Source organism: Pararge aegeria, chromosome 2, assembly GCF_905163445.1.
Source record: "Pararge aegeria chromosome 2, ilParAegt1.1, whole genome shotgun sequence".
Classification (NCBI taxonomy): domain Eukaryota; kingdom Metazoa; phylum Arthropoda; class Insecta; order Lepidoptera; family Nymphalidae; genus Pararge; species Pararge aegeria.
This window is the reverse complement of record NC_053181.1, coordinates 1,995,341-2,019,453: the sequence shown is the minus strand read 5'-3', so window position 1 is coordinate 2,019,453 and position 24,113 is coordinate 1,995,341. Positions and strand designations below refer to the sequence as shown.

At 34.1% G+C, this 24,113-nt stretch overlaps 1 protein-coding gene across 2 annotated transcripts in view; it reads left to right on the top strand.

Moving 5' to 3' along the window:
• The first annotated feature begins 807 nt into the window (after positions 1 to 807).
• LOC120628986 (rho GTPase-activating protein conundrum) overlaps positions 808 to 24,113 on the top strand; it is a 93,437-nt gene continuing 70,131 nt past the window's right edge. The window contains exons 1-2 of one of the 2 annotated variants that reach the window (XM_039897706.1): positions 808 to 1,205; positions 22,976 to 23,123. In XM_039897706.1, coding sequence (XP_039753640.1) covers positions 1,194 to 1,205; positions 22,976 to 23,123 — 160 coding nt within the window. In that variant the 5' untranslated portion in view covers positions 808 to 1,193. Of the gene's footprint in view, positions 1,206 to 22,948; positions 23,124 to 24,113 lie in introns of those variants that run through there. The other variant, XM_039897698.1, reaches the window with a different exon arrangement.

Sequence of the window (24,113 nt, the reverse complement as noted above, 5' to 3'; positions counted from 1 at the left end):
ATAATTCAGTCTTTCGTTTTATTTTTGTCTATTGTCATCATGACCGATTTCATCATTCTCATATTTCAACTGGTGCATCTCATTGTTTTAGAAAAGATTCGGATCTTATCTGAAATGCATCCGTCAATTACTATTTGTAACGTCAAAATTGTGCCTAAAGCGTATAAATAGGATCGTGCGGATAGGTAAATACACCACAAAATAATACGGCCAAAATTACTCATAATTTAAAGATTAAAATACCTATAAAATTTAAAATCAATAAAAAACGCGACTACCAAATATGAATTTTTACATTTGAAAATGGCACCGTCATAATCCCTTTTTAATAATTGATTTAAAACTCTCTTTTTTGCGTTGGCGAATGAAACTATAATATTATAAGACAAATTGCTTTGCTAACTATTTTTATATTTTATGATAATCGCCGTTCATTAACATGAACCGGTGACGATGATTAAAAAATTGGTGTTTACGTCCCCAAATCACAGTTTTAAGGGAACAATGGGCATTGGAGCTGGTACATGTTGTTTTTGACATTCTTACTATATTAGCTAAAATACACATTTCAGAAAGAGCAAATTCAAGTTAAAAATTAAGCTAATAACCACAACTACTCAAAGTAATAAAGTAGCAGTAGCAGTGATTAGTTTGATGTTAGAGGACAGGTTGGGTACATCTCTAAGGAACGTCTGTGGCCGCAGAGGCTGAGCGAGAGGCACGTTTCCACCGCGGCCAAGCCTACTCGACACACCACAGTCCATTCATTCTCGATATCTTGCCACTTGCGACTTGTCAGTGCCGCGCCAACCGTCACCGGTACCGCTCGTCACGTTATCATGAAAACATTTTCAATACGCGAGTGACATTTTTCAGAGTTAAAAACAAAAACCCGAGTGGTTAATGAGTTTTATCGAATAACGAATCGTGGTGTTGTGAAACAGTGCGAGGTTTCTAAAAAGTTGATTAAAAACATTCAAAGGCGACGCGTGGCTTGGACGAGTTGAAAAACAAACGGTCGTCCACTCGTCTCTGGTCTCATTTCTCGAGTTTCCGAATGGTCCTCCACTACTCACTCGATAATTAGTTTGGTAGAAGTGTGTGTGTGTGCTGTGGACGTTTAATGGTTTAATTAGGACTTGATTAGCAGGTTGCATTAACTGAATCACGTGTTCACGACTTCGGAATCACAAATGATTAAAGTGGTTAGTGCATTCTTAATATTTAACTTAGAATCACATACGTTGGGATTACTTTAAAATCTAAGCTTTAGCTTCAAATTCTTTTCAGTATTGTGTCAATTTTAATTGTTTATGTCTGAGATGCCTATACCTAGTCATCTTTTGAAATCTCTTCAAAAGTTTTTTAAGCTCCAGTATTGAGTTATTTAATTAAAGACTTACGCTGAAATTACTTGCATAAAATAGCAAGAGATAACTTTTACACACACTATTATTACTTACTACACTTTTATTATTCCTAAGGTTTTATAAGGATTTATATAGCATGCCGTTTTCATGAATAAATGGACAAGACTTTACACGCTTTAAATTAATAAGAGATAACATATCTGTGTTAACTGATGCCGATAATAATATATAATTGTATGCTAGATAATGAGATTAAAGAGATAGAAACAAACTCGTTCAGGTGACGAGGAAATGGGTCTAACATCATCAAATAACCTAACATAAAAATGGCCATTGTGATGTCATTTCTGACTCAGAAGACCACCAAAGGTTTATTATACAAAGAAACAACAATGTTGAAGCGATAACTCGTTTTCTTTTAAGTTAAGTATGCATCACAAACATCTTCTAAAGAACTAATAAAATCGGAAATATGTTAAGAGATAAAAAGAAAGTACATACCTAAAAGCTTTTGGCTATAAGATATTCAACTTGTTAAACATGATTAACAAAGAAGTTAAATAACTACTTAATTATTGTACTTAATGCGAAGGAGAAAGCCTTTCACTCAACTAAGTCCCACACGTTTGACAGTTGATGCAATAATTTGCAGCAAAAATCTGGAATGTCAGTTTCCCTCTGCAACACTTCAATGCATGATATGCGATGTATACCTAGGTACAATATTTGTCTCGGTAATTTATTTCAATCTCAATTCACGAATTAACTGGAAGAATTAAAAGTACTCTGAGCAGTGAAGATGAAAGTGAGTCTCGCAGATTTGCTCGTGTTGCGTTAAGAAATTTTGCATGCATCATCAGATTTTTCTCGGTTTTTATCGTAAAAATTCTCGTCTTCTGTTTCAATGAATAAGATTACAATATCAAACGTCATACCTACCTGTGTATACACGGATATGTTATCGTGTATATGTAAGTTTACCGGACGTACGTTTTTCTCACTTTAAGGCTCTTCAGTTGTGATCAAAATGTTCTTACTGAATTAAAACGTAGGTAAATAACCAAACGGATAAATTTATAACCGATCTAAGAAATGTTTTGATTAAAATATTTATTCGCTGACAAATACGTAACATTTACAAGCCGATAATAACACGATTCATAAAACTTTAATATACAAAACTAATGCTATTAAGGCATTTTTGTTAGTATAATATTATGCCAAAAAATCACTAAAATCACCGGATAATCTATTTGATAGTTTTTTCGTGTAAATACAAAGAAGTATTATTTGGAATCTTATAAACTTAATCATATTGGAACCTTATGGAACGAGATCTGCAATAATCTTAAATGTAAACGATTTATACGCATAAAACTTAGATACATCTAAGTAACTCTATAAGATTATTTGTTCTATAAATGATCAAAAAATTAGTTTAAATAGCTCTGTATTTTTTATACTTTGTACCTAGCTCCGCTAATAGATCGTCAAGGCAAAAGGTTCACAGCAAAAACGCAGTAATTTTAGACTTTGCAGCGCAGCCCTAAATCTACACCTGTTTTGCGGTCATAATAAATGACTAAAATGCCTAAAAGACTATTTGTTGTCTACCTACTATGCAATTGCTATATATGACCTTCGTAACCGGTTAAGGCTAAGCGAGTAGTTCAGGTTTAGAACAATACAATACTACAGGATATAAATAGTCTGTATTAATCGTTTTTGACAGCAACGCGTGCTATCAGAACTCGTTCGGACAGCAACGCGTGCTATCAGAACTCGTTCGGATAGCACGCGTTGCTGTCAAAAACGATTAATACAGACTATTTATATCCTGTAGTATTGTATTGTTCTAAACCTGAACTACTCGCTTAGCCTTAACCGGTTACGAAGGTCATATATAGCAATTGCATAGTAGGTAGACAACAAATAGTCTTTTAGGCATTTTCACACTCCTTAGTCTTTGTTATTTTGTCCATCGGTTAATAAACGGTTAACTATTAAGACTAGCTTAATGTTGTTTGTCTAGTACCCCTGCTAAATTTTCGGTAGCCGGTCGCACAGTATGTTACATATGCATAACATATAGTTTTTGAGTTCACCAATGTCATTGAGAAAAAATAAAAAGTTTGTTAATTCGTTCCTGTTCATTATTATGCCTAGGTACTTTAGTGAATTAATAAATCCCATTCCCTTTTCATTTGAAAGTTATGTGACTATAGTTTCTATGCCCACACTTCATAAGTGTTTGATCTACCAAATTGGTGATGAAAAACTTCACAGATAGATACTTCACTGGAACTTAACAGATTAAATAATTCTATTTTTATTTCAACTTAACATAATGCAGAGTTTATGGTCCTAATTTACGTTAACAATTTAAAAAGACAATCCTAGCGTTCCTAATTAAAAGATATTCGTAGGTGATAAATGTTGGATGAGTAAATAAATGACTATTTTATTCATCCAAGATTGATATCAGGTGTCATTCAAAATTTGAATTTAAAGATAAGAGATTTCGTGAGCATTCAGAAGGGTGCTTACATAATATGAACGATTGAGGAGTTACCGTGGCAATATTGCGGAATGTAAAATTACATATCTCAATAAAACGTAGATCAATTTAATAGGAAACACCCAACAGCGATAATAACACGTATTATAATGAAACTGAGCGATAAGTAAGGCTAAGCTTGAACAATGACAAGAGAAATCATATCCCCGGGGCAAGATTAATGTGGCGATATATTAGGAGAAGCACGCAACGTGAAAACGAAGTGATTGTGATATGGAGAAGTGGAGCAAGTCCCCGCCGAGTGGAAGAAAGCGGCTAATTTTGCAATTTTGCGACTTTACGCGCTCTTTACGTTTCAGTCCAATAGGGTACTATATGAATAAAATGATTTCTAAAATATTCACTTCATACATTTTTACTGTTTCTTTTCATTTCCATTATAGTGGACTAGCTTATCTGTGGACTTACTTATCTATGTTTATTACTTTTTTTTAAAAATCCCGTTGTACTGTTTTTTTCCTGGAATAAAATTTAGCTATGTTACTCTCCCTCCTGTCAACTAACTCTACCAAAATCAAGTTGATGGTGTCTTAGTTACGGAGTAAAGGAAGGACAAACAAACAAACAAACTCACTTTTGCATTAATAACATAAGTAAGGATTTTATAGATCTTTCGTTTCTGAAATAGTGTAATACAAATATGTACCTAGGTTAAACCAATTACAGTCAAAATCTGTTATAACGACATCGAAGGGAATACTCATATTTAGTCGTAAAAACCGATAGTTGTAACAACCGGTGACAGGTATTAATAGGAAAGACAATACATGTATGTAATACGCGATTTTTCTTTGATATTGATTTGTTTTCTTTGCGACATATTACAATTTTCACAGTTAACTCAACAATATGTTTTGGTGCGTCTTGTGTAAAGATAAGTAACAAACAGACTTAAGAGGTATGACGAAGCGGGCCTTGAGGCTAGGGCATGCACGTGCTTTGTTTCTAAGAATTATAAAAGACCCTAAAATTTGTTTAGTTTTACGATAATAGCCATTGACCATTATACTGTGCCAGACGTGGATACTGTTACCTATTCGAATTGTTTACAATACAGCTGAACCGGTCGTTCTACAGATATGATTTTCGGAAAACATTAACCAAATGTGGTCGCTTAATGCGGTATGTCGTAGTAAACAATGTCGTAAAAACCAATGTTTTCCGATAAGGCGGTCAAGTAGTATTCAGCCAGGACCTTTGATTTTGGTCAATTTAACCGGTATATTGTTCTAAACGATGTCGCCATAAACGGTTTTGACTGTATTAGTATTTCTTTTTTAACTTATGCAATTATTTGTTGTTGTCCATTCCAATGTCACGAATAAAACTTACAAGATTTTTTTTGGAGGCTATAACGTCCTAAATATTCATTTTCCAGAAAACTTGATAAAGTTTCCAAAAAGTCAAAGACAATTCAAAAAGTCCATTGCCAGTTATGTATCTTGAACAGCAAATAACCCAGTCAGTTCCTTTGAGGCTTGTGTGTTTAGGATAATGCATTATTTTATATGACTGATAATAATTAAAAACATCATGGCCTATAAGAAAAGTTAAAGATTTGTTATGTAAAAATATGTTACTACTCTGGTGTCCGGCTATATGGTATTGTAACTTAATCGGTAGAACTAACCGCATAGTTAATTACTTCACTTAGCAATAATTAACGAAGCATAGACATTAACGAGAGATGTTCAGAGTAACATTGTTTAATCAGCGGTTATTGTGAAATCAATACCGGCATTAATTTGGACTAATGTTCAAGTAATATTTTATTCTCAATTTTCTATAGTGGTTTTGAATTAGCTTCACTTATTTTAACGATCGTTTCTTTTGTTCATTGGTGCCAGTCGTTTGTCTAATTAGTATAATCGTCATGCTGGCGCAAATTATATTCAATTTTAACGCACACAACGTTACCAACAATTTCCTAATGATTTGCATACACGTGACGACCTAGACCCGCCGCTCTGGCATGTTGTAGTGTGTAAATATTCCATAAATAAAAAGTTCCGGTTTAAATGCTCAATCACCAGAATACCAGGAATACAATTTTTGACAGGGGCAAGGCAAATTCAGGAATATTCATTATTTGTGTCTGTCTTGTATCGCCCCACAGACAAAGACTCTTAGCGATCTAGTATTGCGGCACGAAGCCGCGTTGATATCGCTACAATCTCAGACTAACTTAAAGTGGAATAAAAAAACTCCCTTGCCAATAATACCAGGGCGGATTCGGAATCCTCGCTTTACTTTCAAGTTTACGAATATAGTTACCGCTATCATCTCACTACCTAGTACACATACCTATGCATCCTTTGTCATCTATAGAAATGTCAATACAGAAACATTTGACTTTAACTGCTTTGTAACCCCTGACTGGTTAGCCCGCTTCCATCTTTACCATCTTAGCTTTCTGCATCAATTCTTACCACCAGGTCAGGTTGCATTCTAGGGTTAACTTGAAGTGAAATAAAAAAAAAAACCATTAGGCTTTATCAGTTATGAAAATGTATACAAGAAGTAAATTTGTAATACGTAAAAATATCGGAGCTATTAAAAGCAGAAACTCAATGCTGTGCAATTTACGGACATCAGCTGTTATACGAGAACATTTGATTTAAATGAAGTATAATTGGATAATTTAAACTAAATATATCAATAATTGTGCTATACATTTAATTTTAATTAGAATTATGTGTTCCTGTTAACTTTATTTAAATGTAAGCATCAAATTTAATACATATTATAGCTCTCTCTTTGTCAAAATGTATCAAGGTCGGTTCTGTGGTTAAGCAGTGAAATGGTAATAAACAGACATAAAAACTTTCTCGTATATTCGAGTTTCGGTCAGAAATTTATGAGATCGTCGAGATTGAATGGACGATGCAACTTCGACGTGCCGCCTTTGTTTAAAATTAAAAAAATATACATTGTTCATTTCTCACTAATAATTATTGATTATCCATTCTGTAACAACTTTTTTGGTGTACAATTAAAGTGGATTAATGCATTGATTATCATATACATTTTATTATATGCGGTCTTACCGGTAAACGTAGGTCAGCCCCCAACGAGATGTCATCGAGTCGCTGGGAGCCGCTGGAGACAAACGGCCCGGGCGCGGGACCGTGTATTGTGGAACTTGTGGAACAAAAGACCTACGTCCAGCAGTGGACGTCAATTGGTTGATTTTAAACTTTTACAAACAATTTTATTTATTTTGTGCTAAATTTAATGTTAAATCAGAAACAAAACAATGTTCATACTTCGCTGTTACAAGGTTATGCCAACTTATTATTATTTTATATGACCAACTGGGAGATCGTCAGTAACTAATTCCCGCTACTGCCGGATTATAATCAAGAGTTTACGACGTATGCTGTTCATTTCCATGGAGTTTAAAATAGTCTTTTTTTCTTGTTCGGTTAGACGATCACCTTGAACTTAATCTAACTTTACTTAGAGACTCCTCGGGTTTTTATCAACGTATTATCGCAGGTGTTGAACAACATTCTAAGAATAATCGCTCTTAAATGTAACAAGTTAAGTACTAAAGTTGTATATTTTAATATATTGAAACGGAGTCGTAATATATTGGTTTACGATTTTTTGCTGAAGTCTGTACGTTTGTGTTTGAGGATTATTGCAATGCTTGGAATTTCAACTATATTGAACTTATTATAAGATGCAGATTAGATTTTTAAGAAAGATTTTAACAAGAAAATATTAAATGGATTTTACGTGTTTAATACATTATTTTAGCTTTGTTTACGGTCGGCTTTATGCATACGGATGATAAAAAAAATCTTAGTAAATTTGAATATGTATATTTTATATTTAAAAATGCACGTATTATATTACCACTTTCTTTTTTGTATTTACGTTTGTATTTATTCTTTTACACACACATGCGAGGTTTTGTTCAGGCAATTTTAAGTAATAGACTAATATATTAGGCCTACTTGAAATAAATGAATTTTGAATGTGAATTTTAAATTTTGAATTTAAATACAATTAGGATTTAGATTGTTGTGCACTTTAAGATTTGAATATGAGTTGATTGCTAAAGCTTTTAAATACTACGAAACTTTTTTAAACACATAGGTCAACTTCTGTAATTTAAAATATTACACCATCACTAGTTAAAATAATAAAAAAAAGAGAACCCCCAATCACCAAAGAACTCGATAAAGTAGTAGACGAGTTATTTGTGAGGTAAGAAAACAACAAAAATAAGCAAATATGTTTTTATTCAAAAATGTGCCAAACATTACATTGCTGTGATCAAATGTTGCGACAGAACTAAATCCACACAGTTTTGTGATTCTTTTATCTTTACCATCTGACGTAACGTAAGAAATGCGAACGGTAAACAATACGATTACTTGATGGATTAGAATTGAGTAAGAGCCAGGAGCTTAACAACACTTCTGCGGTGATCCATCTTATACTGTCTACTGTTACGACTTATCTGCAGCTAACATCGGAATTACATTAACAAACAAAGAAAGAATAAACTTTTTGTTAACTACAGATATTTTTACTACCTTAAAAACTATTTTAAGTAGATCCTAAAATTAAAGCTACTTACAGAAGAACTAGGCGAAAGTGACTAATTAAGTGGTAATAATTGTGACTAAATGTATACCTCATCATTGTTGCACATGAGACACGACACTCGAGCCTATCTCACAATATAAAAAAACTACTTGCTTAAATAAATAAATAAAAAAAAAAAACTTTTTTTATTTTTTAAAAACTTTAAAGTCACTTACTTAAATAAATAAATAAAAAAAAAACCTTTTTTTTCTGACTTGGAGGCCAGGCACCCTTTTACATATTTCTAACTTTTTTTTAAGTTGGCTGAACAGGGCGCTGCCTTAGCTTGATGCTGCGATCAAAGATGATTGAAGCGCTTATTTTGCAGGCATTACCCACGGTGAATCCACGGACGGATCGGGAACGGATAGTGTGTGTGCTACTTGAAGGTCACCCAATCTACTTCCTAATGATAATTATCGATCGAGCGGATTTCTATATCGGTATTATCATTTACAGTCCTATTTTGAAAACCCCCTGAATTCAAGTTTATTTATAAAATAACACTTCATATTGACGCATGGTATCTTGGAAGGATTATTGTTGTGCTCTTGGAATTTTTTTGTCATCGTGTTCCTAATCCTTTCGTCAAAAGTAGACAGATCTTGGCTATTGGTTTGAGAACACGCTGATAATGAGCTTAATGTACTTATCGGAATGTAAATCGAGCATCTGTTTCTAGATAATGCTTACTATATTGTTGAAAAGTGCCGAGAGAACTAGATTAGTCAGCCTGATAAAAGTAAAAACCCCGGAAAACTCCCAACAACCAAACAAGGGATATAAATAGAAATGAGGGTTTTTCATATCTTTGATTGATAGCGAGCTTTGTTGCCTTCGACAAAATGAACGTCAATGAATGTCAAGTACACACAACATTTGTAGGGCAAGTCAGTGAGTAGATCAGTTACGCGGATCGCAGAAGTTGCGCCACGGCGCTATTGTTTCTTCCAAATAGACTGCGACTTTATCATTGTTTTGCAATGATATGTTTCATTGAGAATTTTGGAGGCTCTATGTGATTTAGATATAGCGTAGGTATAATCCAGTTATTTTAGACAAGATTTTTTGATACTCATACAACTTTTGCTCGACAATTCAATGTAATTTGTGACATTTCTGTTATGAAAGGTATCACAATTCACGTAACAAAATACCGTAGTTATATCGTGGTTTTTGGAAAACACCTTTAATCTAGACTTTTATACTAATACTATAAAGAGAAAAGATTTGTTTTTTTGTTTGTTTGCACCCAATAGACTCTGAAAGCACCGGACGTATTTTAACCATTGTTCACCAAAAAAACTAAAGTAGCAGAGGCTAAGAATATAACTGACTAACATAGTAAATTAGCAAAAGCAGCTTTTGTGCTTTAAAGTTTTATTAAATCGCCGGTGGAAATAATAGTGGGTTACAACTTACATTAGTATCGCAGTGTTTATTATTATTTAAATAAATAAATAGTAAAATACTTTTTTTTTTACCAATTGAACATCCTTTTTAGAAGTTATTGCTAGTTTTAAAAAATTATAGGCTATAGATAAACGAAACAGTTTTTTTTAAAGACTACACCTATGTCTGAATATAACAGACTTTAAAAAAAGAAATTGAAAATATCTGTAGAACTACTCCTTAATTGCATGCACAGAACCAAATTAACTGTTCCTGTTCCAAGATGCTTTAAAAACAAAAACAAACGCAGACGAAGGCGTGGGCTGTTGCTAGTAAAGTATACTTTCATCATCATATCGACCCATTACCGATCCACTACGGGGCACGGGTCTCCCATGATGAGAAGGGGTTAAGGCCGTAGTCCACCACGCTGGCCCAGTGCGGATTGGTAGACTCCACATCCTTTGAGAACATTATGTAGAACTCTCAGGCATGCAGGATTCCTCACGATGTTTTCCTTCAAGGTCGAACCAAGTGATATTTTTAATTACTTAAACGCACATAACTTAGAAAAGTTAGAGGTACGTGCTGGGGTTCGAATTCGGCCCCCCGAAAGTGAAGTCGAGCTCCCACCCACTGCGCTATCACAGCTTCATGTACCTATACTTTACTATATCTATATATATATCGCATATTATATATATAGATATAGTTTGGTTGGATGGGTGGATGTTTGTTAATCAATGACGCCAGAACGGCTGATCGCATTTGGATGAAATTTTGCACACAGATAGAAAACACCCTAGAATAGCGCATAGGCTACTTTTTGTCCTGGAAAAAGTACGGTTACTGTGTTACTGATTTGTTTTTGTTTTTCACTGAGCAACAGATCGAATAAAAATTCATTTATTTCAAGCAGGCACTTAATAAGCACTTTTGATCCGTCAAGTATTTATGTTTGTAGTGACTCTACCACACAGAAATACCAACATAGTCATACACACAGAAGTCGTACATCTAGTAAACATTAGATATAAACGCCCGATAAATCAGAACGCACAGACATAATAACGTCTTGCGATAGTGTAATATGTGAACTGTTATGTAAATGTAAAGGAAATCCCATCATTTATATTCAATTTCTTGTAATACGAGTAACAGAAACCGGTGCAAGTGTATTAGTGCTTGTACGGGCGGATGATAAGCAGACCTTTGTGAACAGTATCTGTTTACACGACTAACGACTTAATTGCTAAGGAATACGGGCTAGTTTTAAATTTAGCTTTGGCTTTTTCACTAGTTTACTGTTAATAAAATTTTCGAGTTAAGTTATTATTGTTAGCACGACATTTTAAAGTACTAAGTTGTACGTTGTTCTAAGTAGTAAGTACTTACCTACCTTCCTACGATACAAAATATTACATACCTAATACAATAATAGGTTCAGGAAATGTTTTTCAATCTCTTAGGAATCTTTTGTGTCTTCTTTTTTATTTTAATACATAAATGAACAAAAATACTACAACAATAAGCACATCGTCATCTAGCCCCAAAGCAAGCGCAGCTGGTTTTGTGGGACCTACTAAGATGCCTATTGAATATTTTAATGAATAATATACATAAATACTTAAACTATGCATATAAAAACCCAGACACTAAAAATATTTATGTTCATCACACAAACATTTTACAGTTGTGGTAATCGAACCCACGGCCTTGGACTCGGCCTTCAAGCTTTGTCCAACGATTATTTAAAACTTAAAAAACCCATCTTGATTTTTTTTTGCACATATAAAGTTTGCATCTTGGATATAGATTTAATTTAATATAACATAACAAACGCGGACGAAGTCGCGTGTAACAGCTACTAATGTACGAAACATAATCTTATTGAGCAAATTAGGTTCGTAATTTAAAAAATTGCCCATGTGCAGAAATATTTTATTTCTAACTCAAAATGAAAGTGTACACCAATTATTACACTGGATGCAGTGATTAGGTTATGTAAGTCATACATATGATAATTGTAATTCATAATAACGTTGCATAAGATTCTGCAACACAGAGACGAGCTTGTTATAAATGTTATACGACTGACTCTGCTATTTTTTCCTTTTATCTCTTTGTGAAATTAATGAACTACGCTTCCATGTTTAGTAGGAAGTTGTAGCACGTGGGAAAGTTAGCCTAAATATTGCTTAAAGAGATGATTTAGTGCAACTTTTAAGGCGATGGTATCATTTTTATAAAATTTATTAACAAAATAACTTACGAAATATATTATGAAAATCAACTACTATTCATTGTAAAGTTAACATCTCCTGAGTACGATCCGGTTTCGGAGCGAAACGTGCGTAGAGAGTACATTGCCGAAGATCTGTTTGGTGCGGAGTATTCGGATTGAGGAAATTATAAATTACACCATACAGATTCTCCTGGTTTTCGACTATAGCAAATTAAGCCTTATTTTCATAATATATCACGGATTTCCGCAAAGTAACGCTTGCTTCTATCCAATATTACGAAATATAGTTTGGAAACCCGATGGTGGCTCTGAGATGGCAATGATATCTCAGAGGCGTTATTGAACTTTTAGATTTCTTTATTATTTCATAAAGGTTCGCAAATTCAAGTAAGGTTAAGGCAAATTAGACTTTTGAGCCTGGCTTAAAGCTTTTTCTTCTTCGTAAACTAAACGTTATAAAGCGTATTCTATCCTACTTTTCCCGGTGTTGAGCATCGGATTTTTTGACTCTATTGGTTCTATTGGTTTTCTATTGGAGTCAGGCTTCCTGCTACTTATCTCCAATGTCACGATGTCAAAGCCTGGTTTAAATAGGTAAGGCTTAAAAAGTAAGCTATAATTTTCTTGTGGTAAACACGTAAAACTCAGAAGCTAATACTGGTGGAAGGTCAACAGTTCACTTGCCTTCCGAGGCAACGCCGATTCCGTATCTCGTCTGGTACTCATAGACAGACAAACTCGCTAAACAATTTTTGGCCTGACCTGGGATTCGAATCTAGGATCTTGTGATCCTGTCGTTTAACATGCCACCAACTAGCCCACTGTTTATTCATTATATAATCAGCTCTTAGATCGTCAAATCTCGCCATGCATTGTTTATCATTTTTATCAACTTTCAAATGTTTAACTTTCATCTTGTTAACACCTGTGCAAGAGAAATTGCGAAAACATAACGATATTCTGTAAGGAAAATGTTCAGCTGTAATGCCTTTTATATAGTATGCTGCTATGGGTATTATCCCTTTATGTACCCTATCAAATTTCTTTTAGGTTGCTTAAGGTTCAACTTCCTGGAGAACAGACCGACTTGCGACTAACTATAAATAATGTGCCAAATCTTACGAGGAGACGTCGATGCTCTAGATGCTTATAACTAACTGTGTGTGTATCCGTGCCTCAAAAGACAGTAAATTTCGTCCACGAAAAAAAAATATTCGTAGTTCCTTCCTGTAACACTGTTGCACGAAGCATGGCACCTATACCGCGTTCATTGTTGTCATTCAAAGCGATCTTTGACAGCAATGCTCATTGGGATCTATTCCATGACAGTGGACAGCATTGTTCCGTAAATTTTTGAGGTACTCTGAGAATATTCAATGATCTTTACTTCAATATTCGCAAAGTATCACTATAGAACACTATATTAATAGCATGTCATTTATAATGTTTAATGTCATCTTCCATAAATTTGTGTTAGTTATGCATAAATTATGTATTTCCATCTAGTTAGTGTAAGTGGGCCTGCCGTACGTAAGATGTAAAATAAACAAATAAATAGTAGTAATTTTCTACATTTTAATTGGCATCGACCTAGAAATGTTGTAGAAAATTCTTATTTCTTACTATTTATTTGTAATGTCGGTTTTTTCACTATTTTTAGTGGGTAGGTTTGTAATAATATCTTAGTTATAATATTCAATTCTTAACTGCTCATAGCCTTCTACAAAATATTGCTTTTCCCGAAGCCGGGTGCGTTAATGGTTGAGGAGATCTGCGGGATCTCTAGCTCCTTTATTGTCACGAGCATAAATAGCTCACCTATTTATACCATAATCATAAGCGCAACTAGAGTAATACTTATTATTTTTTAGTTTCGTAGGACGTCCTTGGTCCTAAACATCAGTTTGACGTGTTTAAATGGCGTGTTTAATTTCGAAATAAAATGCTTAAGTTACATTAAAAAATACTTAAAACGCTGGTGTACCTATAACATTTGAAGAGTTCCCTTACTTTTTTCAGGATTCCTTCAATAGATCTTCACCAAATTGCGACCACCTTAGAGGTTATCATTTTGGTATTGTAATCAAGTATCAATAAAAATAAACATACATTTGAATTGAAACCATCCTCCTTTTCTTAAGTCTAAGTCGGTTGAAAATACACAATATTAGCTGTTGCCCAATTTCTTCGTCCGCGATTATTACATTTTCTACAAAGGCTATGTTAAACTCCGTCCTTTTTACTAACTCTATGCCAAAAATCAAGTTGTAGTTAGGTTGTTAGGAACGACGAACAAACAAACTTTCGCATGTATAAAATTAAGTAAGGATATTCTTATGGAATATTTTGTTTCATGTGCGAGTATCTTATGCTTTCAAAAATATATTTTATCGTCTGTGCTGTGTGGTTGTGGTAATGTTTGCGTGTTATATTTGTTTAGACGCTGCCAGTTAAGGTCGTTTTTCTCCATTAGCTATAACAATATTATTAAAGTAAATATACGCAATGTTTTTTTTGGGGTTCTGTAGTAAAACTTAAAATTTTATTTAAACTTAAAATTTTGGTAGTCATTACTATCTCAAAGTCTACAACTCCTTAGTTTCCGGTAGAAAACTACTTACACTACAATATAATTTAAAACCAAGTTTAGAACACTCATATTGGAGACTGCATATCACACGTCAATATTTAAATTTCAAAAAAAAATATATTTTCTTGAGTGTGCGTGAATAACTTATTCACAATAATGTTTTTTAAATGATAATCATTTAATCCTAAAGAAAACGAAAACTGGTAGTTTTCGTTTTCTTTACAATTTACAAAAATTAACGATTTGACATTTAACTTTTAAAATTATTTAATAATGCAAAATAGCTCTGCACAACCACAGCGCCATCTTGAAAAAACGAATTAAGTTCCATCTTGTTAAAGCACATTGGATGATTTATATCCCAGAAGTTTAAAGGATTTTCAAGGCATTTAAAAAAGCAGTTTTAAATTTGTTGTCCAAGTTACGATCCGACCGATCTCTTGATATTATATTTATCTCTCTTGTTTGCTGACGTGCCCTGAGTTTTCATCCGAAAGTAAGTAGTGATTTCATGGTAAATCCGTACAAAATAGCTATGTTCCTTTGGTAGCTCTCTTTAAACATACTTAGCTATAAAAAAGTTATGAAGTGGTATTAAATTATAATGAAAGAACGAGTGATTGAAAAGTAATAAAAAGTGGATGAAATTTTTGCGTACTAATTACCATTTTATTGAAGTCTGGTTTTAATTTGATACATTAATTAATGACAGACTAATTTTATTCTAAAAACTCATCATTACGTCTAATTATCTAATTGGTTATGAATTTAATCATTAGTATAAATTACGGTGACCAATTACTAACACTAGAATTTCCTTTCACAGGAAGTAATTAAAATTGAAAAAATAAATTAAATTAATTGATGAGATGAGATCGAAAATAATTTTAATTACGGATCACGTAAGCAATCTTAAGTGAAACTTAAACTACCAAGAAAAAACTTAATAATTTGTTAGAAATGTACATGTAGTGCATAATGTAAAAAAAAACAACTTAGCCATACAAGTTGACACAGCGTCAAAGCTGGTACCCTCAGAGTCATAGCTACAATGGGAATCAACTTAAATTAATTGGTTATTCAAGTCCCAGAGTCCAAAAAGAACAGACGTTCTTAAAACTAGTTGCGCCTCCTGGTGTTACTCGCGGTAAGTTAGTCTGCACTCGTATTTTTTTTCAAAGCATTTACGTGTACAGGGAACACCGCCGAGCGCAGCTACTACTACAAATCTATTTTGGGGGAAGTTCGTTGTGGCAAACTATAGCTTATCGACGTAAAATTCAGTGTTTCTCAAATCACGCGGAAACCATGATTTTTTGGTCATCTAGTATAATATATTTGCATTCTGAATTTCAGTTAAATCCGTTGAAAAGTTTTTGCGTGAAACAGCAACAAAAATCTATGAAATTATACTTACTCACAAACCTTCACGTTTATAATATTAATAGGATAGTGAATATTTGAAACTAGTAGCGAATAATTACTTAATATGTTTGTATTTATAGATCATGAAAACTTTGGTTAGCCATATTATAAGTAACCTACTCCCCCTTCGGATAATCGTTGTCATAAAGAAATTAACTAAATAGTTGTTCAACTGGAATCAAAACCTAGATATATTGTATGGACTGAAGACCTGTCGTAACAGTGAGATTGAGACGCCGATTGAAATCATAATCGTTTCTAATACTCAGAATCGATTATGCATAAAATGATGTCATAATATGATCTAGCTGCTGCATATTCATGAAATATGAGTAATGATATTGCGATTCGAGTTTATTGATACGTTGATTTATGTATCGACCAATTATACTTTTTGTTCGTACTTCCCACGCTTTGGGGTTGAAGAATATTATGTTAGATATCTTCCTGAAATACACAAATAATTTTTAACTACTTATGAGTTTGATGTTAACTTACATATAACAACTCGAGTTAATTCCGCCCGCATCTCTGTACATTCTGCAGGGAGGTTTCCTCAGCCCGGCATTATTCTTCCCAGATTTTAATGAATAACAATCTTTGAACTGACAGATTAAATATAATAATATTTGGGCGCATACATTTACTTCTAAATTGTACAACAATTTTAACCTCTATAAATAAAATCTTCCATAATCATTTTCTACTTTCATTAAGTCGTCTGGAGGAGATCGCTTAAAGCGATAAGACTGCGTTTGCGCATTTTTATTTTTTATTATATATTATATATATATTGTATTTCTGTTTTCAACATATATTATCTTTATCCCTTAACTGTGTGCAATAAAGAATTTATCTTTCTATTATTTTAGCAAGAACTTGGCATCGTATTTGAGAAACCACTTCTGATTTGAGTAAGTTTCCTAAAATGTGTGATGTATGACGCTATTATTGCTAGAATCCACGTGTTAATATGCAAATAAGTTAACATCGCTGAATATACAATGTATTAAGATACGTGGACGGATACATTTTTATTACTAACTTGAACATTATTGTCACATGTACCTTCGAGAAAGACTTTGAATTTTAACGAATTCTATAGTTAAATGATATAATGCTATAATCGCTATATAGTTTAAACATAAAATATAATTGGAGATGTTAATAAATTATTGTTTCCCAATAAAAACATTGCTTAATTTAATTGATTTATCATTACAAATGATTTCCATCATTTATATTTTCACATCATTCATCATTCTCAAAATATTAAAACGATATAAAATTGTGTGATACTTGTGTACTATTCTAAACCCCTGAAAAGGTTTTCAATAAACTGAATCATAATGATGATTTAACTTCCAATGGCAAATTTGAACTGTACTGCGTGCGAACAGTTATACAGTTAGATAAAAATATTACTATTATTATATGTATTCAAAGCTACATTGATAACTTCATTGCAGTCAACGTGGAAATACAACAGGATGAGGATGCTGTGTTCCGATTGAAGTTCCGTACCGATACGATTATAGTAAGAAGTATTGTGTGTGTAGATGTCACAAGTGTTTGTGAAAATACAAAAGTATTTTTTTCTGAAACAGCATGACGAAAAAACTTTAAAAAACACATACATAGGTATTTTCTGTAGGTCAGTTTAATGCCTAACTTTTCATATATCAAATACTAGTGAATAAGTAAATAAATGTTTTATTTATTCTAGCTTAAAACAGACCTAGAGGCGTAATTTTGAGGAATTTTAAATTGTTTTAAAGACTTGTTGAAAATATTTATCAAGTCGATCAAAAAGTTGGCATCAACCTTTAAGGCAAATGCAAGGTCGTTTTAAGTGGCATGCTAACATTTTCTGCACAATTTTATAAGTAGAACGAGTTTCAGATTTAATATTTTTTATTAATCTAATATCTGATTTTAGGGAAAATTCTTGACATTATGCCTTTGATTAGATGTAACTTTATTTTTGAATAAGTAGGCATGCAAAGTACCAATTTAAGAAAGATTTAAGTGGCGCTTTGGTACACCATTTCACAATAAATTACTATTAATGAATTTAATACGGCACAATTCGCGAGTGTAGAATTTATTTTGGTACACCATTTCACAATAAATTACTATTAATGAATTTAATACGGCACAATTCGCGAGTGTAGAATTTATTGCGATAACAGTATTATTGATAACATATCTCAATAACAATAAGGTTTCATCATTAAGTAAACAAGTTGTAGAACATGTGTCTGCGCAAAAAGGTTGAATCATTATAATTCAAGTAGCTTTTACAACCTGATGAAAATCCAAGCTATTGACATTGGAATAAAGGTCATTATCGCGCGTCCTATATTTTATTTGAACTCCAATTTATTATTGCTATTGTGTTCGTGTTTTTCATTCATTACATTTGGTGTTTTATAATTGCCGTGTTCATTATATTTTTTTCATGTGATTTTATGAGCTCGTATTTTAATACAAGGCAACGTTTTTCGTAGTGTTCATTACATTTATTGTATAACGCTGTAATCTATAGAGCGAAGCTACTTTGACTTTGCTGAGACCAAATTAGTGTAAAACGAGACCAATTTATGTTAGAGGCATAAGTTTGTCTCATCTCATTGCTTCTTATGTTTGTTGTAGAACTCTCAGGCATGCAGGTTTCCTCACGATGTTTTCTTTCACCGCTGAAGTAAATGATATTTAAATAACTTAAAACGGACATAAATGTCGACCGTGAACGTCCCACAATAGTTTCTTATTTTACCTCAAAATATTTAAATACATAAACCTATTTAAAAGGATTATCGCGAAACTTAAATGTTACATAGGTTATTTTACATTCAAGATTTTTTTAGCGTGAACCTGTCATAAAAACCAAATTTATAGCACATTTGTAAGATTCAATGTCCACTCGTCTCGCCTAAATTAATATTGGACCACACCTATGAGTACTGGAATTTGTATGATAAAGTGTTAATGTTAAATTGCCAATGTAACATTGAGACTGTCGAAGTAGATTTATGTCGTGGAATGTAGACATTGCTTCATACAATAAAGGTATGGCGGGAAACGATTGATAAACGACTAAGTCACCGGGAGGTATCTTTGCATCGTTCGAGTCCATGTAGGACTGCGGTGCATCGATAATGCAGTCGTAATAATATCAAAATACCCACCAACTCCAATGTCATGGACATAAATATCTGGCAAATATGAATTTATAGTTATCAAAAGTTTATTTAGTTATCCACTTTATAAATTTACTTTAACACGATATAATTTAATGCATACCATATAAACATTTAATGCTAATGTTAAAGATTATTTGGCTGTCGCTGATTTCTTACTTTGGAAATTAACACATAATCTTATTTGAATTACGGTAGGATAATAATGAATTGGTTGTATAAAAATGGTGGAACTGCTTCTTTAACGTAGCGGTTAGCATGATCAACTAGAGTCCAAGAGGCACTGGGTTTGAATCCCAAAACCGGGTCGGGTCAAAAATTATATAAGGTACCAGATGTTGCCCGCGGCTTCTTACGGTCTTTTTTGGTTCTTCATGGATATTGCGGGAACCGTACATTTTCCCAGGTTAAAATTAGCATGTGTGTTAATCCAGGGTAAAATCTATCTCGATTCCAAAATTCAGTGAAATCGGTTCAGTAGTTTTTGCGTGAAACTGTAACAAACATCCATTCATCCACACAAACTTAGGCATTTATAGTTTGGTTCGGATTATGCCCACTGCTGTTAAAGCCCACCAACCCGCACTGGAAGAGCGTGTCGGTCCCAGCCGTGGGAAGTTGATAGGCTGCGGATTATGATGAGGTGGAAAAATAGGTTTATCACTTGGGTATATAAAACTTTGTTAATTGAGTCGGCGCCATCTTAATCGGCAAATGCAAATATGGTCTCTACGGCCTTGCCTTTGAGATATTTGCTAATGGCGCGAGCTGAGACGTCTACAGATAAATAAATAGAGGTGTAGGTACATGGGATGGAAGCATGCATTACTTTGCGTAAGTCCGCGATACATAACATTTGACGGCCGACTGGCGCAGTGGGCAGCGACCCTGCTTTCTGAGTTTAAGGTATGTTCGATTCCCACAACGGGAAAATTGCGTGATGAACATAAATGTTTTTCAGTGTTTGGGTGTTTATCTATATATTATAAGGATTTATGTGTATTATATTCGTAAATATATTCATCAGCTATCTTAGTATCCATAACACAAGCTACACTTACTGTGAGGCTAGATAAGCATGTGTGTATTTATTTATTAATACTGCTAATTCGTAAAATTAACCGTCCTTTTGTTAAGAGTGACCAAGAGTTGCGGTTGTTGGTTGGTAATGCGTAGTTGAGCTTTTTGTGACATAGCTCGTCTGGGGAAATACCATCGCCATGCTGGTTCTGCCGCTAAGCAGCATTGCAATGGGGTGTTCCGGTCTTAAGGGCGTGGTTGCCGGTGCAATTACAGGCACATGTGGCTTAACGCATACGCCTTAGGTTGGTGTACACAGGGCAACACATTGCCAGATGTGTTCCTTGCGTGACCAGCGAAGTCTTGCTTGCAACGGTTTTCCGTTTACCTGCTTGGTCCATCAATTGTTTGTTACCTGTTATTAACCTTGCTTCACTTTATTAATTTATTTCATTATTTTTATTTATCTAAGTTTGCCGTATCGGCACTATGGTCTCAGCTGAAAATCAGCGGCATGCATGTACTTAGGTACAATGCTTGGCAAATGCTGAGCTGTACACCCTTTCTGTCTGGTGTTACACACAGACATTGTATGTTGTATACTATGTTGTCACTTTATTATTATAAGATGTACTGTTTGTTGTAACATGAATAAATGTTTTTTTCTTTCTTTTCAATTGAAAATTTAAAAAAAAACTCTTTTTATCACAGTCAGGTCAGTATTCGATTCTAATTCGCACTGCAAGGATGTGGAATGCCCTTCCAGCTTCCATTTTCCCCAGTACCTGCAATATAAGTACCTTCAAATCAAGAGTGAATAGGCATCTTCTAGGCAAGCCCGCCCCACCTTAGGCAGCATCATCACTTATCATCTGGTATGATTGCAGTCAAGCGCTCGTCTATAAAAAAAAGTTGGTTTCATATATGTTTTCCTAATAACTGTCGCATAGCCTACATAGATAAAAATTATATGTTGCTTATTGATAACATGGTTCAATTATAATGTTAATACCGCAGATCTATTTAGTTTAGATTTCGCAAGCTCTACTTTTATGTACCTAATAACTAAAAGTGATGTATTTTTGATGGTCGGCTGACTTAATTTAGATTCGATAAGATAACCTTATCTATCGCTTTTAATTTTCAATGAACATACAAGATAAAATACTATTAGCACTATTAACGTTAGATTGTTGTGATTAAAGTTTAAAATTGGTTTCGCAATCTTCGAAAGTTGGACTTAGTGGTAAAGATTTCTGTCACATTATAGTTACAAGTTTTGACCGGTAGTTCTTTCGCATTTATTCATTGTTCTTAGGTTAGCATGAATTATTAAGCCGTAGAAATGTGACTGTGTTACATCATGAAATTGTGTAATGAGAGCATTTTTATTAGTCAATTTCAGTAAATGCCATCATAATTTTTTTTATGTAAAATGTCGCCAAATCCATATGACACGCACTGTCAAAAAGTTATCACATCTCATCAAGAGCCAAACTTAAGAACTTATCACCCTAACTCTAAAAGGTGTTAGACTTTCACAAACTCTACTCCTTAGTCAAAATATGTGGCTGGCCATTGCACTACATTCACATACCAGTCAAAATGTTTGGCTGGCCATTGCACTACATTCACATACCAGTCAAAATGTGTTGGTGGCCATTGCACTACATTCACATACCAGTCAAAATGTGTGGCTGGCCATTGCACTACATTTACATACCAGTCAAAATGTGTGGCTGGCCATTGCACTACATTCACATACCAGTCAAAATGTGTTGGTGGCCATTGCACTACATTCACATACCAGTCAAAATGTGTGGCTGGCCATCGCACTACATTCACATACCAGTCAAAATGTGTGGCTGGCCATCGCACTACATTCACATACATACGCCTCAGGTTGTTGGGTCCAGGGTGACAATTTGTAGGACTTGTTTCTTGCTTCGAGAAGTTCTGTTCTGTTTAATAGGCGATGGTTTTCCAATTTTAATGAGGTGGGCATCGCAGATGCAAAGCAGATGCTTGCGATGCTGATCTTTGTCTGCGTTTATTACGGTTTACAGAAATAATAAGCCCATGTTACTGTCCGTCCTTTTAAGTAACTCTGTGCCAAAAATCAAGACATGGAAGGACATACATTTGGTGCCGAAACGTGGACACTGTTACTGATGTTAAACTTTAAACTTCAATTCGCTTTGCCTGCAATGGAGAGATAGCTCTCTACATAGCACGCAAAGCGACGAGGACGACGAGCTTGGGATTTCTTTGAAGGACAAACTTCAGAACAAAGTAATTCGTCAAAGGACCAAAGTAACCAACGTAGCTCTTAGGGCTAGTATGCTGAAGTGGTAGTGGGCCGGTCACGTTTGTCGGAGGACCGATGGGCGTTGGAGCCGAAACTTGGCACTGCTTAAAAACTGCCTATGTCCAGCAGTGGATTCATATTGGATGATGATGACACAAACAACACACTTTCGCATCTATAATATTACTTAGGATGATCGATCTATAATATTACTTAGGATGATAAAGTTGATTTTATGTTTCCAGGAGACTCCAGAAGTGCACATGTCGCTACCGCTGCCGCCTCGAGCGCCGGACCCCGCAGCCCTGGCGGCCTACTGGGCGGAGTACGAAGACCTGTGCCGCCAGATCAGCACCGCGCATAGCAACGATGACGACGATAATCATTATGAAGGCATGTTGTCATATTAAGAATTCTCTGCTAGGCATGCAGCATGTTTAGGTTATTTAATAACAATAATAATCTAAAAATAATTAGATTTATGAGTAGTATTGTTTTGCAAAAGCCTTCAAAATAAGACTAAACAAAAATCATGCGGGGCAATTTATGGGAGCTACCGATAGAAGAAGACTAAATGTACACACAAGTAAAAAGTACACATATATGCAAAGTATACATATAGCATGGAGAGCGCTCGGGGATGATGACGCGAGTTCCATGATTTTTGCTGATCAAAAAAGTGCTCAAAACTTTTTCAATTCAAAAAAGATCCGTGACCGTCGACCGATACAGGCTTTATCCCAAAGTTTGCGACGGCCATTACGTTACCTTCTCGCATCATTTCAATCCGGGATCTTAGATTCACGACTGACGAAATTGCTGATGATTGTTTCTTTTTCTTATATGAAATGGTTGCAATTATTGCGAACCCCGACTAACTTTACTAATGCGTTGCATTTTTAAGACAATTAAAAAAAAAATATTACTGCTACTACTACTATTTCTACTATACAATAGATTTTTTTGCGAGAAATCTTTTAAATCATTTAAAAACAAGCTAAAAAAGCATTGTTAACTTTATAAACGCGCCACCTTTCGTATTTTTGTGTTTGTTCTGTTTTTATATCACACTAACTAGATAATATATTTCCACTTCTTTATGTCTTAAACTGTCTCATGGCTGAAAAAGAAGGTAAAAAGCTCTTATATTTAACAAAAAGGTATCAGTTGCCGCATATTATGCTTAACTAGCGATCACATAATTGCCTTCGCATTCTTCTTATCTCGTTCTTCATACAGAAGATCGGATAAATCCATCCTGGTCTTGAAGTTTAAAGACCTCACACCTATGCTGGAAATTCATAAGCGAGTCTTTACATCACTTACATTTGATTCACTCAGTGTCAGTGTTGCCACATTCCGATCTCTATCGTCAGACGGTTA